The sequence below is a fragment of the Salvelinus fontinalis genome, chromosome 17 (assembly GCF_029448725.1).
Source record: "Salvelinus fontinalis isolate EN_2023a chromosome 17, ASM2944872v1, whole genome shotgun sequence".
NCBI classification, from domain to species: Eukaryota; Metazoa; Chordata; class Actinopteri; order Salmoniformes; family Salmonidae; genus Salvelinus; species Salvelinus fontinalis.
This window is the reverse complement of record NC_074681.1, coordinates 37,176,849-37,195,010: the sequence shown is the minus strand read 5'-3', so window position 1 is coordinate 37,195,010 and position 18,162 is coordinate 37,176,849. Positions and strand designations below refer to the sequence as shown.

Here is an 18,162-nt window from a genome sequence, read left to right as displayed (position 1 = left end):
CTAATGCCAAGACACCCAGTCTAATGCCAAGACACCCAGGTTGAGATGCCAAGACACCCAGGTTGAGATGCCAAGACACCCAGGTTGAGATGCCAAGACACCCAGGTTGAGATGCCAAGACACCCAGTCTAATGCCAAGTCACCCAGGTTGAGATGCCAAGACACCTTTATCCATGTAGTTCCCTTTGAGTTGTCTTTACTTTTCCTCCTAGTTTGACCAACAGCACTTGCTTTCTATCTATTTAAAGAGGAAAACCTGGCTCCCTGTAGACCATTGTCCTGTCTTATTGCTTAAATATACTATCTGGCGTTAGTGAGTGGAAATAATCTATTGTAGCATTTCTCGTGGAAATGTTCATTTGGCTTAGTTATCCTGTAGGTACAGTATGTTGATGAAGGGGGTATGGTATACTAGTAATACTAGTAGTAGGGACAGAGTTTTTTCCTTACCATCCAACCTGTCAAGGGAAAAACTCTGGTACCCAGCTCGAGAGCTTGGGACTATAAGGCTCTATCTGCATTTTTGTCAAAATTGAATTATTAACATAGCCTTGTTCTGTTCAATGTTCTCTATCAATATAGTACTCTAAATACCCCCATTTGTCTTAGTAAATTCAAAAGAATACAAGATAAAAATTGCTGTCACATTCAAACCAATAAGGGGTTTGCAACTTTAAACCCAATTATCTCTGAATTCTCTTTTTTGCAGATGGAACCTTCTAGTCCAGGGGTGTCAAACTCATTCCACGGAGGGCCTAGTGTCTGCAGGTTTTTGGTTTTTCCTTTCAATAAAGCCCTAGACAACCAGGTGTGGGGAGTTCCTAACTAATTAGTGATGTTAATTCATCAATCAAGTACAAGGGAGGAGCGAAAACCCGCAGACACTCGGCCCCCCGTGGAATGAGTTTGACACCTGTGTTCTAGTCCCAAGCTCTCGTGGTATTGTCTAGTCTTGGGCCTTAGTCTTGGGCCTTAGTCTTGGGCCTTAGTCTTGGGCCTTAGTCTTGGGCCTTAGTCTTGGGCCTTAGTCTTGGGCCTTCGTCTCGGGCCTTCGTCTCGGGCCTTAGTCTTGGGCCTAGCTATAATGTAGTCTGCTGTTTTACCTGAGGATCGGTCCCCACAGATGGCACAGATGTGCTTGGACATGGACCCTGGGCTCATGCAGCCGTAGCTGTTCATGTGACCCAGTCCAGCCAGGCCTGGAGGAGGCTTGATGTCCTCACTGCTGCTCACACTGTTCAGAGAGTTTATCTACAGAGAACAGGGGACAGAGAGGGGGTTAATGGTGTGTATGTGTGTGTGTGTGTGTGTGTATGGGTGGGGGTGTTCATATCACATACACACAAATACACACACACACTGGCTCACTTTCGCCAACTGCCCACGGTGTCACAAAGGTCAAAAGTCACCGACTTCCATTTTAGTTGAAGACAGAACCAAGCACCTCGAGTGGTCTTTTGTATACTGCATGCATTAGCTATACAGTATACAGTCAGCGCCTTCCTCAGTGTGTGTGTGTGTGTGCTTGTGTTAATTTCTCTGTCTATGTGCATACATCCCTATCTGAACGCTTCCTACCTCCCTAACAACCTTATCTGAAGTGTTTTCCTTTGTCATGTCATGTGATCTGATTTTTATCCCGGTAAGGAAGTACCTGTTAATTTGGATGATTTACTCTCTCTACACAGTCCTTAATATAATGTCGTGCCAATAGCAAACATTTACAGAAGGCCCTCAAGGAAGGGCACAAAATGGTAACTGTAAGGCTGATGTAATCCATACCAGATAGAATTCTACCTAAGCTGAATACACACTCATTTGAACTATGGAACATGCAGTTCCACAGGAGAGCAGCAGAGGGAGGTAGTTGGTCATTAAGGAAACCGTATAAGCTACTCCGGGCCAAAGGAAAGCATCATTACCAGACCTGGGTTCATAAAGTATTTGTGTTTGATTGAGCCTGTCTAGTGCCAGAGGGGTGGGTTTTACAGTAAGGACTATTGCATGGGTTCCATTGTGCCAGGTAAGCTCAATCAAGCACATCTGAAGTATAATAAATGGAACAAATACTATTTGAACCCAGGTCTGATCATTATGAACAACAGCGGATTAAAAAGTTACGAGGACGTCCTCCTAATAATGCATTGTCCTGCTAGTGAGGGTAAGTCATGCATATAGTAAGTATGTGCTGTAATAGATAGGCATCTTGTGTGCACAAACAGGTTGAGGGACTATTGCCCTTGGGAGTGAGACCAGCCTGGATTGTGATGCGGGCTCCCTGCCACTGAGTACTGTACTGTAGACTAGAAAGGACTGGGCCGGGTCAACACATACACACACACACACAGATGTGCAAGGATGCACAAACACACGCACATACACATAGATAACATATGCACGAGCAACACACACTTACAGATGACCTACATTGTTAGTCTACACATCACGTCCCATGCCTCTCACCCCACACATATCAGCCATGCATTACGCATGTGAGACCCTTGCTGAATACTTCATATAGCCTATACATTATTCATTCACTGTGCCCAAATGAAGACATTTGGATAGCTTATTCAAAAGTGAAAAATGTACTTGGTAAAACATGAAAAATGGGTTGTATATACACTGAGTGTACAAAATATTAGGAACATTGTCCAAATACTGAGTTGCACCCCCTTTTTCCCTCAGAACAGTCTCAATTTGTCGGAGCATGGACTACAAGCATAGCCGCGGGAAGATGTTTGGCTGTGGGGGTTTATGATTTTTTTTGCCCAGCGCACTATTTAGCGAGAAGAAGAAAAAAAAGATCCACAAAATCAGTTCAGGGGGTGTTGCAGATCCCTCAGCACCCCTACTTCCCGTAGCTATGATTACAAGGTGTCCAAAGTGTTCCACAGGGATGCTGGCCCATGTAGACTAACTCCAATGCTTCCCACAGTTGTGCCAAGTTGTCTGAATGTCCTTTGGTGGTGGACCCTTCTTGATATACACAGGAAACTGTTGAGCATTAAAAAAAACAGCAGCTTTGCAGTTCTTGACAGACTCAAACTGGTGCGCCTGGCATCTACTACCATACCCCGTTCAAAGGCACTGAAATCTTTTGTCTTGCCCATTCACCCTCTGAATGGTACACATACACAATCCATGTCCCAATTGTCTCCAGGCTTAACCTGTGTCCCCCCTTCATCTACACTGACTGAAGTGGATTTAATAAGTGACATCAATAAGGATCATAGTTTTCACCTGGTCAGTCTATGTCATGGAAAGAGCAGGTGTTCCTAATGTTTTCGTACACTCAGTGTATATAGTTTGTAATTATTTTCTTTATTCAGTGGTTGTGGTTAGAATGTCCACCCTGAGATTGGAAGGTTTGAGTTCGATCCCCGGCCGAATCATACCAAAGACTGTAAAAATGGGACCCAATGTGTCTCTGCTTGGCACTCAGCATTAAAGAGATTGGGTGTAAGGCCCTGCGATAGACTAGCGTCCTGTTCAGGGGGTGTACTTGTACATCAAGCTGCTTCACCCTACAGAAACAGGAGATAGGCTCCTGCTCCTATGAGCCATTCCAGCTTGCTCATGCAAGGCAACTTACTTACTTATTTGGATAGTCCATCAGTAACATTTCAACTAACTATCTACTAATCCTAACCTTAGCTCTAACCCTTATCCTAACTCTAAACTTAACCCTTACCTTAACCCTAGCACCAGTGGTGGACTTACCATTAGGCCGAAGAGGCAACTGCCTCAGGCCTCACATCATCAAGGTGCCTCATGACCTGGGCATAAAAAACAAACAAACAAAAAAAATATCCGCTTGAGGCCCTCCCATGCGCCACTCTAGGCATTGTTTCACACGATATGATTGCAAACGTGACTTTCTGCAGCAAAAACTGCCGCTTTCAGAAGAGCGGGGCAGAGAAAAGAAAAAGAAGACTACATTTTAACAGAAACATGGCTTAAGTTAACGCATTTCTTTAGTAAGAAGACAGGTGCCGCTGATAATACTGCCATCATTGTCGAGGCAGAAGACACAACGACGACGAGCCCAGAGACAGACCCAGGCCTAGCTAGCACTTCAATAACCACTAGCATTAGCCTAGCTAGCACTTCAATAACCACTAGCATTAGCCTAGCTAGCACTGATTTAGTTGTGACAACTATGAAAAAGTTATGAAAAATGGAGAGAAAAAAATCACACGGACATTGTATTCAGGTAGAGCTGATGCAGCTTTTTGTTTTTGTTGTCGTATTTAAAAAAATTAAGAGACAAATTTCATAAGGGATGGTTTTCCTTACTGGAAGAATATAGGGACCAATTTGAAAGCACATGAGTATTGTACTGAGCATGTGGAAAACATGGAGAGTTGGCGCCACATGGCGGAAAGATTGAAAACAATCACAACCATTGACGCAATCAACCAGACTGACGGCAAGGTGGATCGCATCCTGACAAAGCCCCTGGGAAGTGCTGCCTTGGTTGCTCTGGGTGTTGCCTAATTCAAAGGTACTAGAGGGCTGGGGTTCAAGTCCTTATTTCATCTCCTGAAGTTGTTTTCATCTTCCACCTACCGGTTCTTATTTACGTGTGTGTGTGTGTGTGTGTGTGTGTGTGTGTGTGTGTGTGTGTGTGTGTGTGTGTGTGTGTGTGTGTGTGTGTGTGTGTGTGTGTGTGTGTGTGTGTGTGTTTGTGTGTGTGTGTGTGTAGATGGATAACTTGAATCAAAGTAGAGGGATGAAGTACTTCCAACTAGATGGGGAGGCGCTCCCCCATATTGCCATGATGACCCAGGACCATTACTCAGTGAAATTGGGCTTCAACTCAGACCTGGGCTGCACAGTAAGAACACAGTTTATTTGTTCTCACAGCCTGGTATAAAAAATGAAAAATACTCCTTATAAACATATTTTCCAATTGATCTGATCTCTCCTCTTCTTTGTTTTATCCTTGCCTCTTTCTCCTTCCCTCCCTCTCTCTCTCTCGGCAGATTGTTCAGATGCAGCATGATGTCAGTATGTTTGTGTTCCTCCCTGATGAGGTCACTGCCAACATGACCCTGGTGGAGGAGAGCCTGCGGCCGAGTTTGTCCAGGGCCTCTCCATGACCCTTCAGCCTGTGAAGGTGGCTCTCAAACTTCCTTTCAAGAGTTCAGCTACTCCACTGACCTGCTGCCTCTGCTCACTGACCAGGGTGAGTATTCATTCATCCCACCTCATCTGGTCTGTGAATTGTTGTCTCCCTCCTCCACTCCTCCTCTACCGCTCTCTTCTCAACCCTTAGGACCAATAAAACTCACCACTTTAGGATTCAAGTAAAATAACCATTCTAAAAAAAAAAATGTGTAAGGATGTTCAAGTTCTTGTCGACTATCTGGTCCTTCTTCTACAGTCTTTGATGGCAGAAGTGCATCTATCTCTCTCTGTACTCAAGAGCACAGTCAGATTTTTTTTCACCTAGTCAGTTTGAACCAGCGACCTTTCGATTACTGGCCCAACACTCTTAACCACTAGCTAGCGTCTCTCTCTCTCTCTCTATTTAACTATACATAATTTAACTAGGCAAGTCAGTTAAGAACAAATTCTTATTTACAATGACGGCCTACCCCAACCAATCCCGGACGATGCTCGGCCAATTGTGCACCGCCCTATGGGACTCCAAATCACTGCCGGATGTAATACAGCCCGGATTCGAACCAGAGACTGTAGTGACGCCTCTTGCACTGAGATGCAGTGCCTTAGACTGCTGCACCACTCTGCATCTCTCTCTCTCTCTGTGTAAGGTGTATATCAGGGTTAAATGTCAGAAGTGGCCTTCTGTCAACCCCCCCCCCCTGCATTTTCCTGCCTCCTTGTCTTATATGTGGTGATGCAAAGACCCTTACTGGTGAAAGGAATTCAAAGTCTTTTCAGTGCATTTTCAATATCCTTCGAGCCGGCTCCGAACATCTCTGGGGGCTCAGACTGACATTAAAAGGTAATACATTTTGACAATGAAATGATATGTCTTATTAAACTAATTTAGCAGACATTTTGTGTGGGTGGTCTCAGATTGGCCTCTGCCTGGGTCCTCCAAATCAATGCCTAACCCTGCAATTTTTTTAGGTTGATCCAAATAGTAATTGTTTACGTTGTGTTGCTTGGCTCATTTAATGTGCCAGACAATGAACTAAAATGTAAACATTATGTCTACTTCTTTGAGACCAAAAGGGAGCTGCACTATTAGCGGTATGAAGAAAATCCAATCGCACATCCTTTGGTTGTATGGCAATTAATGGATCTGAAGGATGACTTCTGTTTGTTCTTTTTTATCTAGCTAGCCTTCCAGACTTCATCTTAGCAGGCTGGGGCAATGATATGTCCCTCTGACTCACTAGCCATCACGCCTCGTTAGCTTTGCTCAGTTAGCTCCGAGTCGGACAGCCAAATACAAATCGGCTCCTCCCCACTAGGGCAAGCAGAGGCCCAACCAGTGGTACAGGCAGAGACGGTCAGAAAAGCAACACAGGAGACAGGTCTAGATTCTACTTAATGCAGGACAGAACATTCATGCTTTTTTAAAAACTAAGTAAATCAAATATTAACTTTTAAATTCACAAGAGTAAGTAGACAAGACTAGGCCTCCATTCTCCCCATTTGTTATATATTTGGGACTTAGAATCCGAGTAAGTGTCTCACTAACTGAGTGAGGACCAGTGAAGTGAGCAGCAGAATAGAACGAGAACATATATGTACGGCAGCGGCAGCCTCTGATTGAGTTGCAGTCCGTGGACATGAATGAGTCTGGGTCAGGCTAGCCTTGCATACCAGCCTTCTATATTCTGCTAGAGGGATGCAGAGCCAACACTAAAGTACAATGTCTGAGACTACTTTAGCAGCAGGTATAGGTATACATTGCAGGGAAGGTTAGTTACTGTAGTTGGGTGAAGGAGAGTAAGCTTGGCATGCGAGCCTAAGACATTGAGAGACTCAAATGGAGGATCAAAATGGATCTGCTGCAGTAGTTCCTAAAGCTACAATACTTTGGTGCATTGATTCTCCTATTGTAAAGCCTTGTATACGTTCAGTGTGTTTGCGTTCAGTAAGTAACCTAGAAGGCCTTAATGTGCTCCTCTAAACATAGCTGTTTAAATGCACGTATCATATTTTTCATATATTATCTTTTGTCACATATTTGTGATGCTATGATTTATTTTATTTTTATTTTATTTTACCGTTATTTTACCAGGTAAGTTGACTGAGAACACGTTCTCATTTGCAGCAACGACCTGGGGAATAGTTACAGGGGAGAAGAGGGGGATGAATGAGCCAATTGTAAACTGGGGATTATTAGGTGACCATGATGGTTTGAGGGCCAGATTGGGAATTTAGCCAGGACACCGGGGTTAACACCCCTACTCTTACGATAAGTGCCATGGGATCTTTAATGACCTCAGAGAGTCAGGACACCCGTTTAACGTCCCATCCGAAAGACAGCACCCTACACAGGGGAGTGTCCCCAATCACTGCCGTGGGGCATTGGGATATTTTTTAGACCAGAGGAAAGAGTGCCTCCTACTGGCCCTCCAACACCACTTCCAGCAGCATCTGGTCTCCCATCCAGGGCCTGACCAGGACCAACCCTGCTTAGCTTCAGAAGCAAGCCAGTAGTGGTATGCAGGGTGGTATGCTGCTGGCTACATGCTGATACTACACTATGACTTTGATATATAGTATTTTATGCATCTCCTTATGTAACACATTAATTAGTGTGTGTGAATACATTGACTCTTACCTGTGGGCTGGAGAGCGTGCTGAAGCCTATGGTGGGCGTGTGGGGCATGGGCGTGTGGGGCATGGAGACACCTGGCGAGCCCAGAGAGGACGACGTGATGACGGAGTACGGCGAGCCGCCCAGCCCATTGAACGGCGAGCCCAGGGTGCTTATGAGGGATGGGCGGGGCCGCCCGGGGTTGATGGTGGTGCTGATGACGGAGGGGTGGTGATGGTGGTGAGGGTGAGGGGGGCCCACCATGATGCTAAGGGGCTGTGAGGGGGTGGAGCTCAGGTGGGAGACCTGAACAGAAGAATCTATAATCAGAGCAGAAAACAGCCAATCAGAGAGGAGAAGGGAGTTAGGGGACATTCTACTGTACATAGGTGTAGGATCAATAGGGTTTAGGATTTTGCAGCTAGAAATGTACATTGTGGAATAGACACTACAATAATTTCCACATGACGAGAAATTGTTCATGACTGTTCTATAAATCATACTTCTATAAGCTCCTGGTTCAGAGACAGTGGAATGGGCAATCAGACCAGAACACGATGAATTAGGACACATGCATAACAACTAACTAGACCCACATCAGCAACCGAGGTTCCTGAGTGGTTGAGTGACAGCCAGGGATCCAAAATGTGAATCTCTCCATTTAACCTTATCACTAATTCAGCTGTTAATGCACTGTGATGTAACCTGATGTAATCTGAAGTAGCTGGGCGCCTGGGGGTCAGTGCAAGGTGAAAGCCTGCGTAAGGAACTTCCATACAGCCCCAGAACAGCCTTAAGAAGGTCAGTGCAGAGACAGGCTACACTGATCTGATCATTCAAAAAAGATTTCTAAGGTCATAAGAGCCCTGCGTATTCCCATTATGCATCAACATGAGAAAATGTTAGGGGGATGTTACAGGGACCCTAGAGGGAAGTGCAACATAGGGCTGTGGCGGTCATGACATTTTGTCAGCCGGTGATTGTCAAGCAAATAACTGCTGGTCTCATGGTAATTGACCGTTAAAGAACATAAACACATTTAGCATCTCTCGTCTTCCACGCATAGCCTACAAGCCACTGATGCAGACATTGGGAACGTCTACACCATCACAATAAATCCCTTATTTATTTTAGACAGTTCTAAAGCAACGTGATATGAAGAAAATGTAGTCTGTTTCAGAAGAACAGAATAACATACTCGGCATTGTTCTTATGTTAGGCCTTGATCTGGCTATACAGTATCATATGGCTGTGGGCTACACTAGTTCATTAAGCAGACAAGATTTGCTTAGAATTCCGTAGCATTATTTTATATTATTTTATAGTATGAAGAATGCAATTGAACAAAGCTGAATAAAATAGAAAGCATATTTTCTCCAAACGATTTGAAGGAGTGCGCTATTCTGTGTTGAGTGGTTAACAAAGAAACAGCTACTCATATATGCGTAATTTAGAGTTATTTAAGTAACTTTAGTTGTGATACAAATGTTGGGCTATATGTTTAGATGTTTTATACATTCTAAGGCTGCATGATGAGACTTGAAAAAATGTTTGAAAAAAGATGCATGAAAGGCATGAGCTCTGCTTTGTTTTCTGTGCAGGCTGTACACACTTCATCAGTCTCTCATTCACAATTTGACAAGTACTTGATAATGCCTCGAATTTCCCGGCTGCATCCCCTTTGTGTGACCGTAATGCCCCCCTAAAAACCTCCATGCCTTTTGCGGCCGGTGGCCATTTTACCCTTGAGCTGAATATAATAATTGTAATTCCCATCTCCCAGCTGCGTGCCGAAGCACCTCTCACTCACATTGCTCTTCGTCACGTGATTGGGTCTTTCTCACAGGCTACAAGTGAAGACACACACATCGAGGATGCAACTGAGCGCATCTTTATCCAATTCCGAGGTGCATATTGAAGATATTGGAAGAACTGTCCACATTTACTTTTCGTCAGCCAACAAGATGATTAGGCCTAACGAACTGCTAAATCACTAGCCTATGTCAATCTACTATCCCCCATAGTACAAAAGTTGACCTGTTCTATTCTGTGCGAGAAATAAATACTCCAAACATAGTCCGGAACTGTTGTGGGATGAGATAGATCCCAAATTAATACAACCACTAGCATCAAAAAAACAGTTTTAAGTATTGAGCCTGACGCAACAGATGAGAATGTTTACCTTAAAATGTTGATAAAGTATTAGGCTATTTTTTCACATTAGAAGCGCAGCAATGCGCACACGCAGTAGGCTATAAGCGCGACTGTTCCATTGCCAGGAAAACACGATTCTCAAATGTGTCCACAAATGCGATTATGCATGTAATGCTTTTATTATAAAGGTACATTTTTATGGTGAAAATGATCTTCCCCAAACTTGAAACTCACGTGCTACGTATGAATGCCAGTTAGGCTCTACACCCATTGTAAAGCAGATTAATGTGCTTCTTTTTAAGAAGTTATTTGGCCACTTTAGTTGTGATACAAACCTTATCAAAACATATAAGCCTATGGGCTAGGCTACATGAGGGCTGCGACTATGATTTGAAAAAGTCGCCAAAAAAAGCCTGCGCTGTTGGGCATCATTCACATGTGATAATATATCATTCACAAGTGATAGGATAATATTGTCACCCATCACACTATACTTAATTTAATCTTGTCTTCATATATACTAAATAATATATGTGTAAAATTTGTTTTGATTTAGAATGGACCATTATCATGCACTTGTCTCGAAACAGGGGCAGTAGAAGTAAAAAAATTCATCAATGCACTTCAATAGTGAATGGAGGACACTTTCCCCATGGTTCATTTTCATGCCAGCCAGGTAGGCTATACTCTTGTTTTAAAGAGAAGCATTGTGCCTAATATTAGGAAGGTTGAGAAATAAATATAGTAGGCCTAGCCTATAGAAAGCTGATGGGATCCTCCTCTTTGTAATAGAGGCCATCACTCTGTTTTCTCACGCAATTGCTTAGCCTATAGAACATGAGCTCATGGGCTCTCATTGTGTTTGATTAGATTTTTATAACATTTGCATTGATGTCAGAGTGATTAGAGGGACAATAGGGTGCTGAGTACCAGGCAGTTAGCAAGTTTGGTAGGCTACTAATGACCGTCAGCAGCATCAGAGCTTGGAGAAGTGTAAACGGTCAAAATCCAATCAAATCAAATGCTATTTGTAGGGTTGCAAAGGGTCGTAAACTTTACGGTAAATTTCTGGAATTTTCACCAGAAATTTTCCATGGGAAGTTAAGCCCAGGAATTTTGGCAATTTTGCTTAAATTCATCAAAAAAGTTAGCTTATAACAGTGAACCTTTTTTTGTGTGGTATACACAAGGCAATTCTAGGTCTTGTGGCAGATTTTGTTTAAACTATCACCAATTCAATGGAATTGCAAACCTCTGCATGGAAGGTGCACTCATCCATCACATGTGCAGTGCACTCTTCCATCACATGTACTGCTGATTCTCAAGATCTTGCACACTAATGAGATGCTATTGAGCCCAAACTACTACACTGTCTGAGCAAAGGACTACATGCTTTCTGGTAAGTTTTGATTACAATACTGGGTGGGGTGAATATATTTTATATAACACATGATTTTTTGTTAACTAGTAAATAGTAGCCTACAACAAAGTGTTGTTTAAATCATTTTTAACTGGGTTTTAGCTTGCTAGAGCCTGCTAACTGAGGAGTGTTAATTCACCTGTTTCCATACATGTTTCATTTTAAAACATTTATCTTACAAAGAAGTTGTTTAATCTAACTGCTTAACTATTTATCTGTACATGGAATTGTATTTGGGTTTTTTAAACAATTGTTTTCCAAATCTTTACAGGAAAATACCACGGGCACTATCTGATGTGTGGAGACATTTCACTGCCGTTAATGTAGAAAGAAAAGCTGTGTACACTTGCAAATACTGTGCCAAATCATATGTGAAGAATGCAATAAAGATGCAGAATCATCTGGCCAAGTGCATAAAGTTCCCTCAGCGCGTACAACAAGCAGCCTCTGACAAAAGTCCCTCTACTTCTAATCGAGGTGAAAATGATGAATCAGACACCTTATCAATTCAACAGCTCATGGTTATCCTGGAATCAGAAGTTTTTTTGACTCAATGGAGGAACGTAGTCAGAGAAATGCTGATGAATGTCTTGCTCGAGCTGTGTATGCAACTGGTTCTTCTCTGATGCTCACAGGCAATGTGTATTGGGAAAGATTTCTGAATGTTCTTTGCCCAGCATACACCCCTCCAACCAGACATGCTTTATCTACTCATTTGCTGGATGCAGAGTTCAACAGAGTTCAAGTGAAGGTCAAGCAAATCATAGAGAAAGCAGACTGAATTGCAATCATCTCTGATGGATGATCGAATGTTCGTGGGTAAGGAATAATTAACTACATCATCTCCACCCCTCAACCAGTATTCTACAAGAGCACAGACACAAGGGACAACAGACACACCGGTCTCTACATTGCAGATGAGCTGAAGGCAGTTATCAATGACCTTGGACCACAGGAGGTATTTGCACTGGTGACAGACAATGCTGTGAACATGAAGGCTGCTTGGTCTAAAGTGGAGAAGTCCTACCCTCACATCACACCCATTGGCTGTGCTGCTCATGCATTGAATCTGCTCCTCAAGGACATCATGGTACTGAAAACAATGGATACACTACAAGAGAGCCAAGGAAATGGTTAGGTATGTGAAGGGTCATCAAGTTATAGCAGCAATCTACCTCACCAAGCAAAGTGAGAAGAATAAGAGCACCACATTGAAGCTGCCCAGCAACACCCGTTGGGGTGGTGTTGTCATCATGTTTGACAGTCTCCTGGAGGAGAAGGAGTCTCTCCAAGAAATTTCCATATCAGAGTCTGCCGATATGGACAGCCCCATCAAGAGGATCCTTCTGGATGATGTATTTTGGGAGAGAGTGGTAAGCAGCCTGAAACTCCTGAAACCTATAGCAGTAGCAATTGCACGGATTGAGGGAGACAATGCCATCCTGTCTGATGTTCAGACTCTGCTTGCATATGTAAGAGAAGAAATCCGTACTGCCCTGCCCACTTCACTGTTGCTCCAAGCAGAGGAAACTGCAGTTCTGAAATGCATAAAAAAGCATGAAGACTTCTGCCTGAAGCCCATACAAGCCGCAGCGTACATGTTGAACCCCAAGTATGCTGGCAAGAGCATCCTATCTGGTGCAGAGATCAACAAGGCCTATGGTGTCACCACTACCATGTCTCGCCACCTTGGCCTGGATGAGGGCAAGGTTCTTGGCAGTCTGGTGAAGTACACTTCCAAGCAAGGGCTTTGGGATGGAGATGCAATATGAAAGTCGTGCCAACATATCTCATCAGCCACCTGGTGGAAGGGACTTTGTGGATCTGAGGTTCTTTCCCCTGTTGCCTCCGTCATCCTCTAAATCCCACCAAAATCAGCCGCCTCAGAGCGCAACTGGTCCTTGTTTTGGGAACACACACACCAAAGCACGCAACAGGCTGACCAATACAAGGGTTGAAGAATTGGTGGCCATCCGGGCAAATCTGAGGCTTTCTGAGCCTGACAACGAGCCATCATCAACAAGGTTGGAAAGTGACCGTGAAGATGAGGGCTCAGAGTCTGATATTCAAGAGGTGGACATTGAGGAGGTCCAGGGAGAAGACATGGAAGCCTGAGAGGAAGACAACCAAAGCTTTAGTTTCTAGACTATCATTTTTTACAGATGTATGTTGAAAACATTTTTGGGAGATGCGATGGATCATTGGGGATCATTCAATATTCCCTTTCTTTTGTTGTTCAGTGAAATCATCCCATGTGAAGAGTCAACTCATTTAATTAAAGTTCAATTTGTAACTAAATCGTTTTTTTTATTTCTATTGGAAGGATGTAATCATTTGCAATTATGTCTAATTATGATAAGGTAAAAGGTTTATGTTTCTGTCTCCATATGATATGGTAGATATATCCAATGCAAAAAACATCTACATTTAAATGGTATTAATATTATTTGCATATATTTACGTTAATTCCCACATATTCCCGTTAATTCCCACGGAAAGTTTCCCCTTCTGAATATTCCACAAAATGTGCAACCCTAGTTATTTGTCAAATGCGCTGAATACAACCTTACAGCTTACTTACAAGCCCTTAACAACAATGTAAAAAAAAAAAAAGTTAAGTAAAAAAAAAAGTACAAATAATTAAAGAGCAGCAGTAAAATAACAGTAGCGAGGCTATATACAGGGGGTACCGGTACAGAGTATAGTTAAAGTGAATATGCATAGATAATAAACAGAGAGTAGCAGCAGTGTAAAAGAGGTGGGGGGGGGGTAATGCAAATAGTCTGGGTAGTCATGCCCTCTTCACGACTGACTTGGGCTGTTTGGACATGATAGTTTATTGGTGATGTGGAAACCAAGGAAATTGAAGCTCTCAACCTGCTCCACTACAGCCCCGTCAATGAGAATTGGGGCGTGCTCGGTCCTCCTTTTCCTGTAGTCCACAATCATCTCCTTTGTATTGATCACGTTGAAGGAGAGGTTGTTATCCTGGCACCACACAGTCAGGTCTCTGACCTCCTCTCTACAGGCTGTCTCATCGTTGTTGGTGATAACGCCTACCACTGTTGTGTCATCGGCAAACTTAATGATGTTGTTGGATTCGTGCCTGGCCATGCAGTCATGAGTGAACAGGGAGTACAGGAGGGGACTGTGCACGCACCCCTGAGGGGCCCCCATGTTGAGGATCAGAGTGGCGGATGTGTTGTTACCTACCCTTACCACCTGGGGGCGGCCCGTCAGGAAGTCCAGGATCCAGTTGCAGAGGGAGGTGTTTAGTCCCAGGGTCCTTAGCTTCGTGATGAGCTTTGAGGACACTATGGTGGTCAGGTGGAATTTGACTGTCTTCATGACTCGTAATACGGTCACTGTAACAGCCATAGTACAACAGCACAGATCTTTTCTCGCCTATTGGACAAACATAAGCCTACATAACGACAAACATTAGCCTACATAACAACAAACATTAGCTTACATAACAACAAACATTAGCTTACATAACAACAAACATTAGCCTTTATAACAACAAACATTAGCTTACATAACAACAAACATTAGCCTTCATAAAAACAAACAATAGCATACATAAGGAAAGTGGGACTTTAATACTATGAATTTGGGGTGATATGCAATTGGCATGAATGTATGAGAACAAAATGAACAGACAACAAAAGGTTCTTTCCCCTCCCCCCCAAAAAACTAAACCTACGTCATAAAACATGATAATATCAACAACACCAAGCCAACAGCAACATAATCCAAGAGAGAGGGCTCTATCAACTATCAAATCTATGTACATATGTTATAGCAACAATAATCTATCAAAACTATTTGCATATGTTATAGCAACAAGAATCTATCAAATCTATTTGCATGCATGTACGTTTTAGTGCAGCCATGGTCTTCTTTCTGTCTCTCCTCGTCTGGGAGTATAGAATGACAGGTTGACATTTCAGGCCCCAACGCTTTAAGGTTGGGCTGTTGAGCAGAGCTGTACGTCACAGGGCTAACAGGAGGTGGCATTTGCATGGGGCATGGTTGCAGGGTCACTGTAGTCAGTCCTGGGTAGAGCGACCTCTCTCGTGTTACACAGGACAGAGTCGGATAGGTCAGCCGGACCAGCAGGGCTAGTGGAAGCGCACGGACACCAGCCTACAGAGGGGACTGATACTAGCATGTATTAGGGGGGTTTGGACATTTTGTGTGGCAGTGTTGACTGACTACTTGATTTTTTTATGCAGACAAATCCTCTCTCTCTCCCTCTCACACACATACATATACAGTGGGGTCTGAAATGATTGACACCCTTGATAAAGACGAGCAATAATGACTGTACAAAAGAAATCATTCAAATACTGAACTACATTGCATGCTCAAAAAATTGGGGAATAATATTATTTTATACTCATACAATTGCTCATAGAAATATATCTTGTTTAAGAAGTAATACTTTTTTCTCTCAAAAAGGTAGGGGTCAAAATGATTCACACCCCTCAAGATTCTTATAAAGTCACCAAAAGTTTAGTATTTGGTCCCATATTCCTAGCACACAATCACTACATCAAGTTTGTGACTCTACAAAGTTGTTGGATGCATTTGCAGTTCGTTTTGGTTGTGTTTTCAGATTATTTTGTGCCCAATATAAATTAATGGTATATAATGTATTGTGTCGTTTTGAAGTCACTTGTATTGTCAATAAGAATATAATATGTTTCTAAAAACTTCTACATTAATGTGGATGCTACCATGATTACGGATAGTCCTGAATGAGTTATTAATAATGATGAGTGAGAAAGTTATAGAGGGTCAAAGATCATACCCCCAAGACATGCTAACCTCTCCTGTTATTGGTACTGGAGCGAGGTTAGCATATCTTGGGGGTATGATCTTTGACAAGATAAAGGAGGAAAAAGGCACTTCCTCATATTGTGTAGTAACAGTTTTAGGTACAGCAGTTTCTCTGCAAAAGCAGATGCAGGAAACCACAATGTATATTTAGACAGAACCAAGAAAGGAACTGTGTGTGACTGTTGTGTATGTGTATTTTATGCATGTATGTACTTCTGGTCTCTTTCTCTCTCGTAAACAAACACAAACACACGCGCATGCACACACAGTCTCACTTTCACCAACTGCCTACCGTGTCACAAAGGTCAAAAGTCACCAACTCACAGCTTTCCATTTTGTTGAAGACAGAACCCAGCACCTCGGGTTAAGCAAAGATCACAGTGTGATCTTGTCAGGCAGCCTTTCTACAGTGTGATCTTGTCAGGGAGCCTTTCTACAGTGTGATCTTGTCAGGCAGCCTTTCTACAGTGTGATCTTGTCAGGCAGCCTTTCTACAGTGTGATCTTGTCAGGCAGCCTTTCTACAGTGTGATCTTGTCAGGCAGCCTTTCTACAGTGTGATCTTGTCAGGCAGCCTTTCTACAGTGTGATCTTGTCAGGCAGCCTTTCTACAGTGTGATCTTGTCAGGCAGCCTTTCTACAGTGTGATCTTGTCAGGCAGCCTTTCTACAGTGTGATCTTGTCAGGCAGCCTTTCTACAGTGTGAACTTGTCAGGCAGCCTTTCTACAGTGTGATCTTGTCAGGCAGCCTTTCTACAGTGGGATCTTGTCAGGCAGCCTTTCTACAGTGTGATCTTGTCAGGCAGCCTTTCTACAGTGTGATCTTGTCAGGCAGCCTTTCTACAGTGTGATCTTGTCAGGCAGCCTTTCTACAGTGTGATCTTGTCAGGCAGCCTTTCTACAGTGCGCCAACAAACACATGCCCACATACTTACAGTGCCTAGATAAAGTCTACACACCTCTTGTACAGTCTTCATATTTTGCTGCCTTTAAAATAAATACAAAAATTGATAAAGTAATGGAAAAATAAGCAATTTATTCCCCTTTTTAGATTATGACGACTGTGCAAGGTGGGTGTAGACGTTCACTAGTGACTGTACATTCATCCATGCATTAGCTACTGTCAGTGCCTTCCAAGTCAAAGTACACGATCCTGTACTACACTGAGTGTACAAAACATTAGAAACACCTGCTCTTTCCATGACATAGGCTGACCAGGTGTATCCAGGTGCAAGCTATGGTCCCTTATTGATGTCACCTGTTAAATCCACTTCAAATCAGTGTAGATGAAGGGGAGGAGACAGGTTAAAGAACGATTTTGAAGCCTTGAGACAACTGAGACATGGATTGTGTATGTGTGCCATTCAGAGGGTAAGGGTAATGGGCAAGACAAAAGATTGCAGTGCCTTTGAACAGGGCATGGTAGTAGGTGCCAGGCGCACCAGTTTGTGGCAAAAACTGCAACGCTGCTGGGTTTTTCACACTCAATTGTTTCCCGTGTGTATCAAGAGTGGTTCACCACCCAAAGGACATCAAGGTGTAAGGATGCACAATATATCGGTGAACATATTGGAATCGGACGATATTAAGTCAAAATACCAACATCGGTATCGGACCGATGTCTAGTTTAACGCCGATGTTAAAAACCGATGTCAAAGCTGACGTGCATACCTATATAACGTAGGTACATGACGTAATGATGCCACGTGAAATGTTGCGCTACATGTGCAACACAGCATTCCTAACCTAGCCCACAATGTCTGCTGTGTGGATCGAGCAGTCAACAAGTCGAGCAGTCATTTGAAAGAGTAACTCAAAGGCGAAATCCATTAAAGCCAAGATAATGGAATTCATTGCCATTGACAATCAACCGTTCTCTGTCGTGGGTGATGTTGGCTTTCGCCGACTGGTCGAGCACCGGTACACACTACCAACTGGGCTATTTTTCAGATGTTGCCCTACCGGAGTTACACAGTAACGGGTCAATTTTGGGGATT

General features: G+C 43.1%; 1 protein-coding gene across 4 annotated transcripts in view; it reads right to left on the bottom strand.

The window, feature by feature from the left end:
- Positions 1-18,162, bottom strand: part of rxrga (retinoid x receptor, gamma a) — a 54,093-nt gene that overhangs the window by 5,931 nt on the left and 30,000 nt on the right. For 3 of the 4 annotated variants that reach the window (XM_055867290.1, XM_055867289.1, XM_055867292.1), the window contains exons 2-3: positions 7,772-8,067; positions 1,104-1,251 (exon numbers count right to left, since the gene is read on the bottom strand). In XM_055867290.1, coding sequence (XP_055723265.1) covers positions 1,104-1,251; positions 7,772-8,067 — 444 coding nt within the window. The remainder of the gene's footprint in view (positions 1-1,103; positions 1,252-7,771; positions 8,068-18,162) is intronic. The other variant, XM_055867291.1, reaches the window with a different exon arrangement.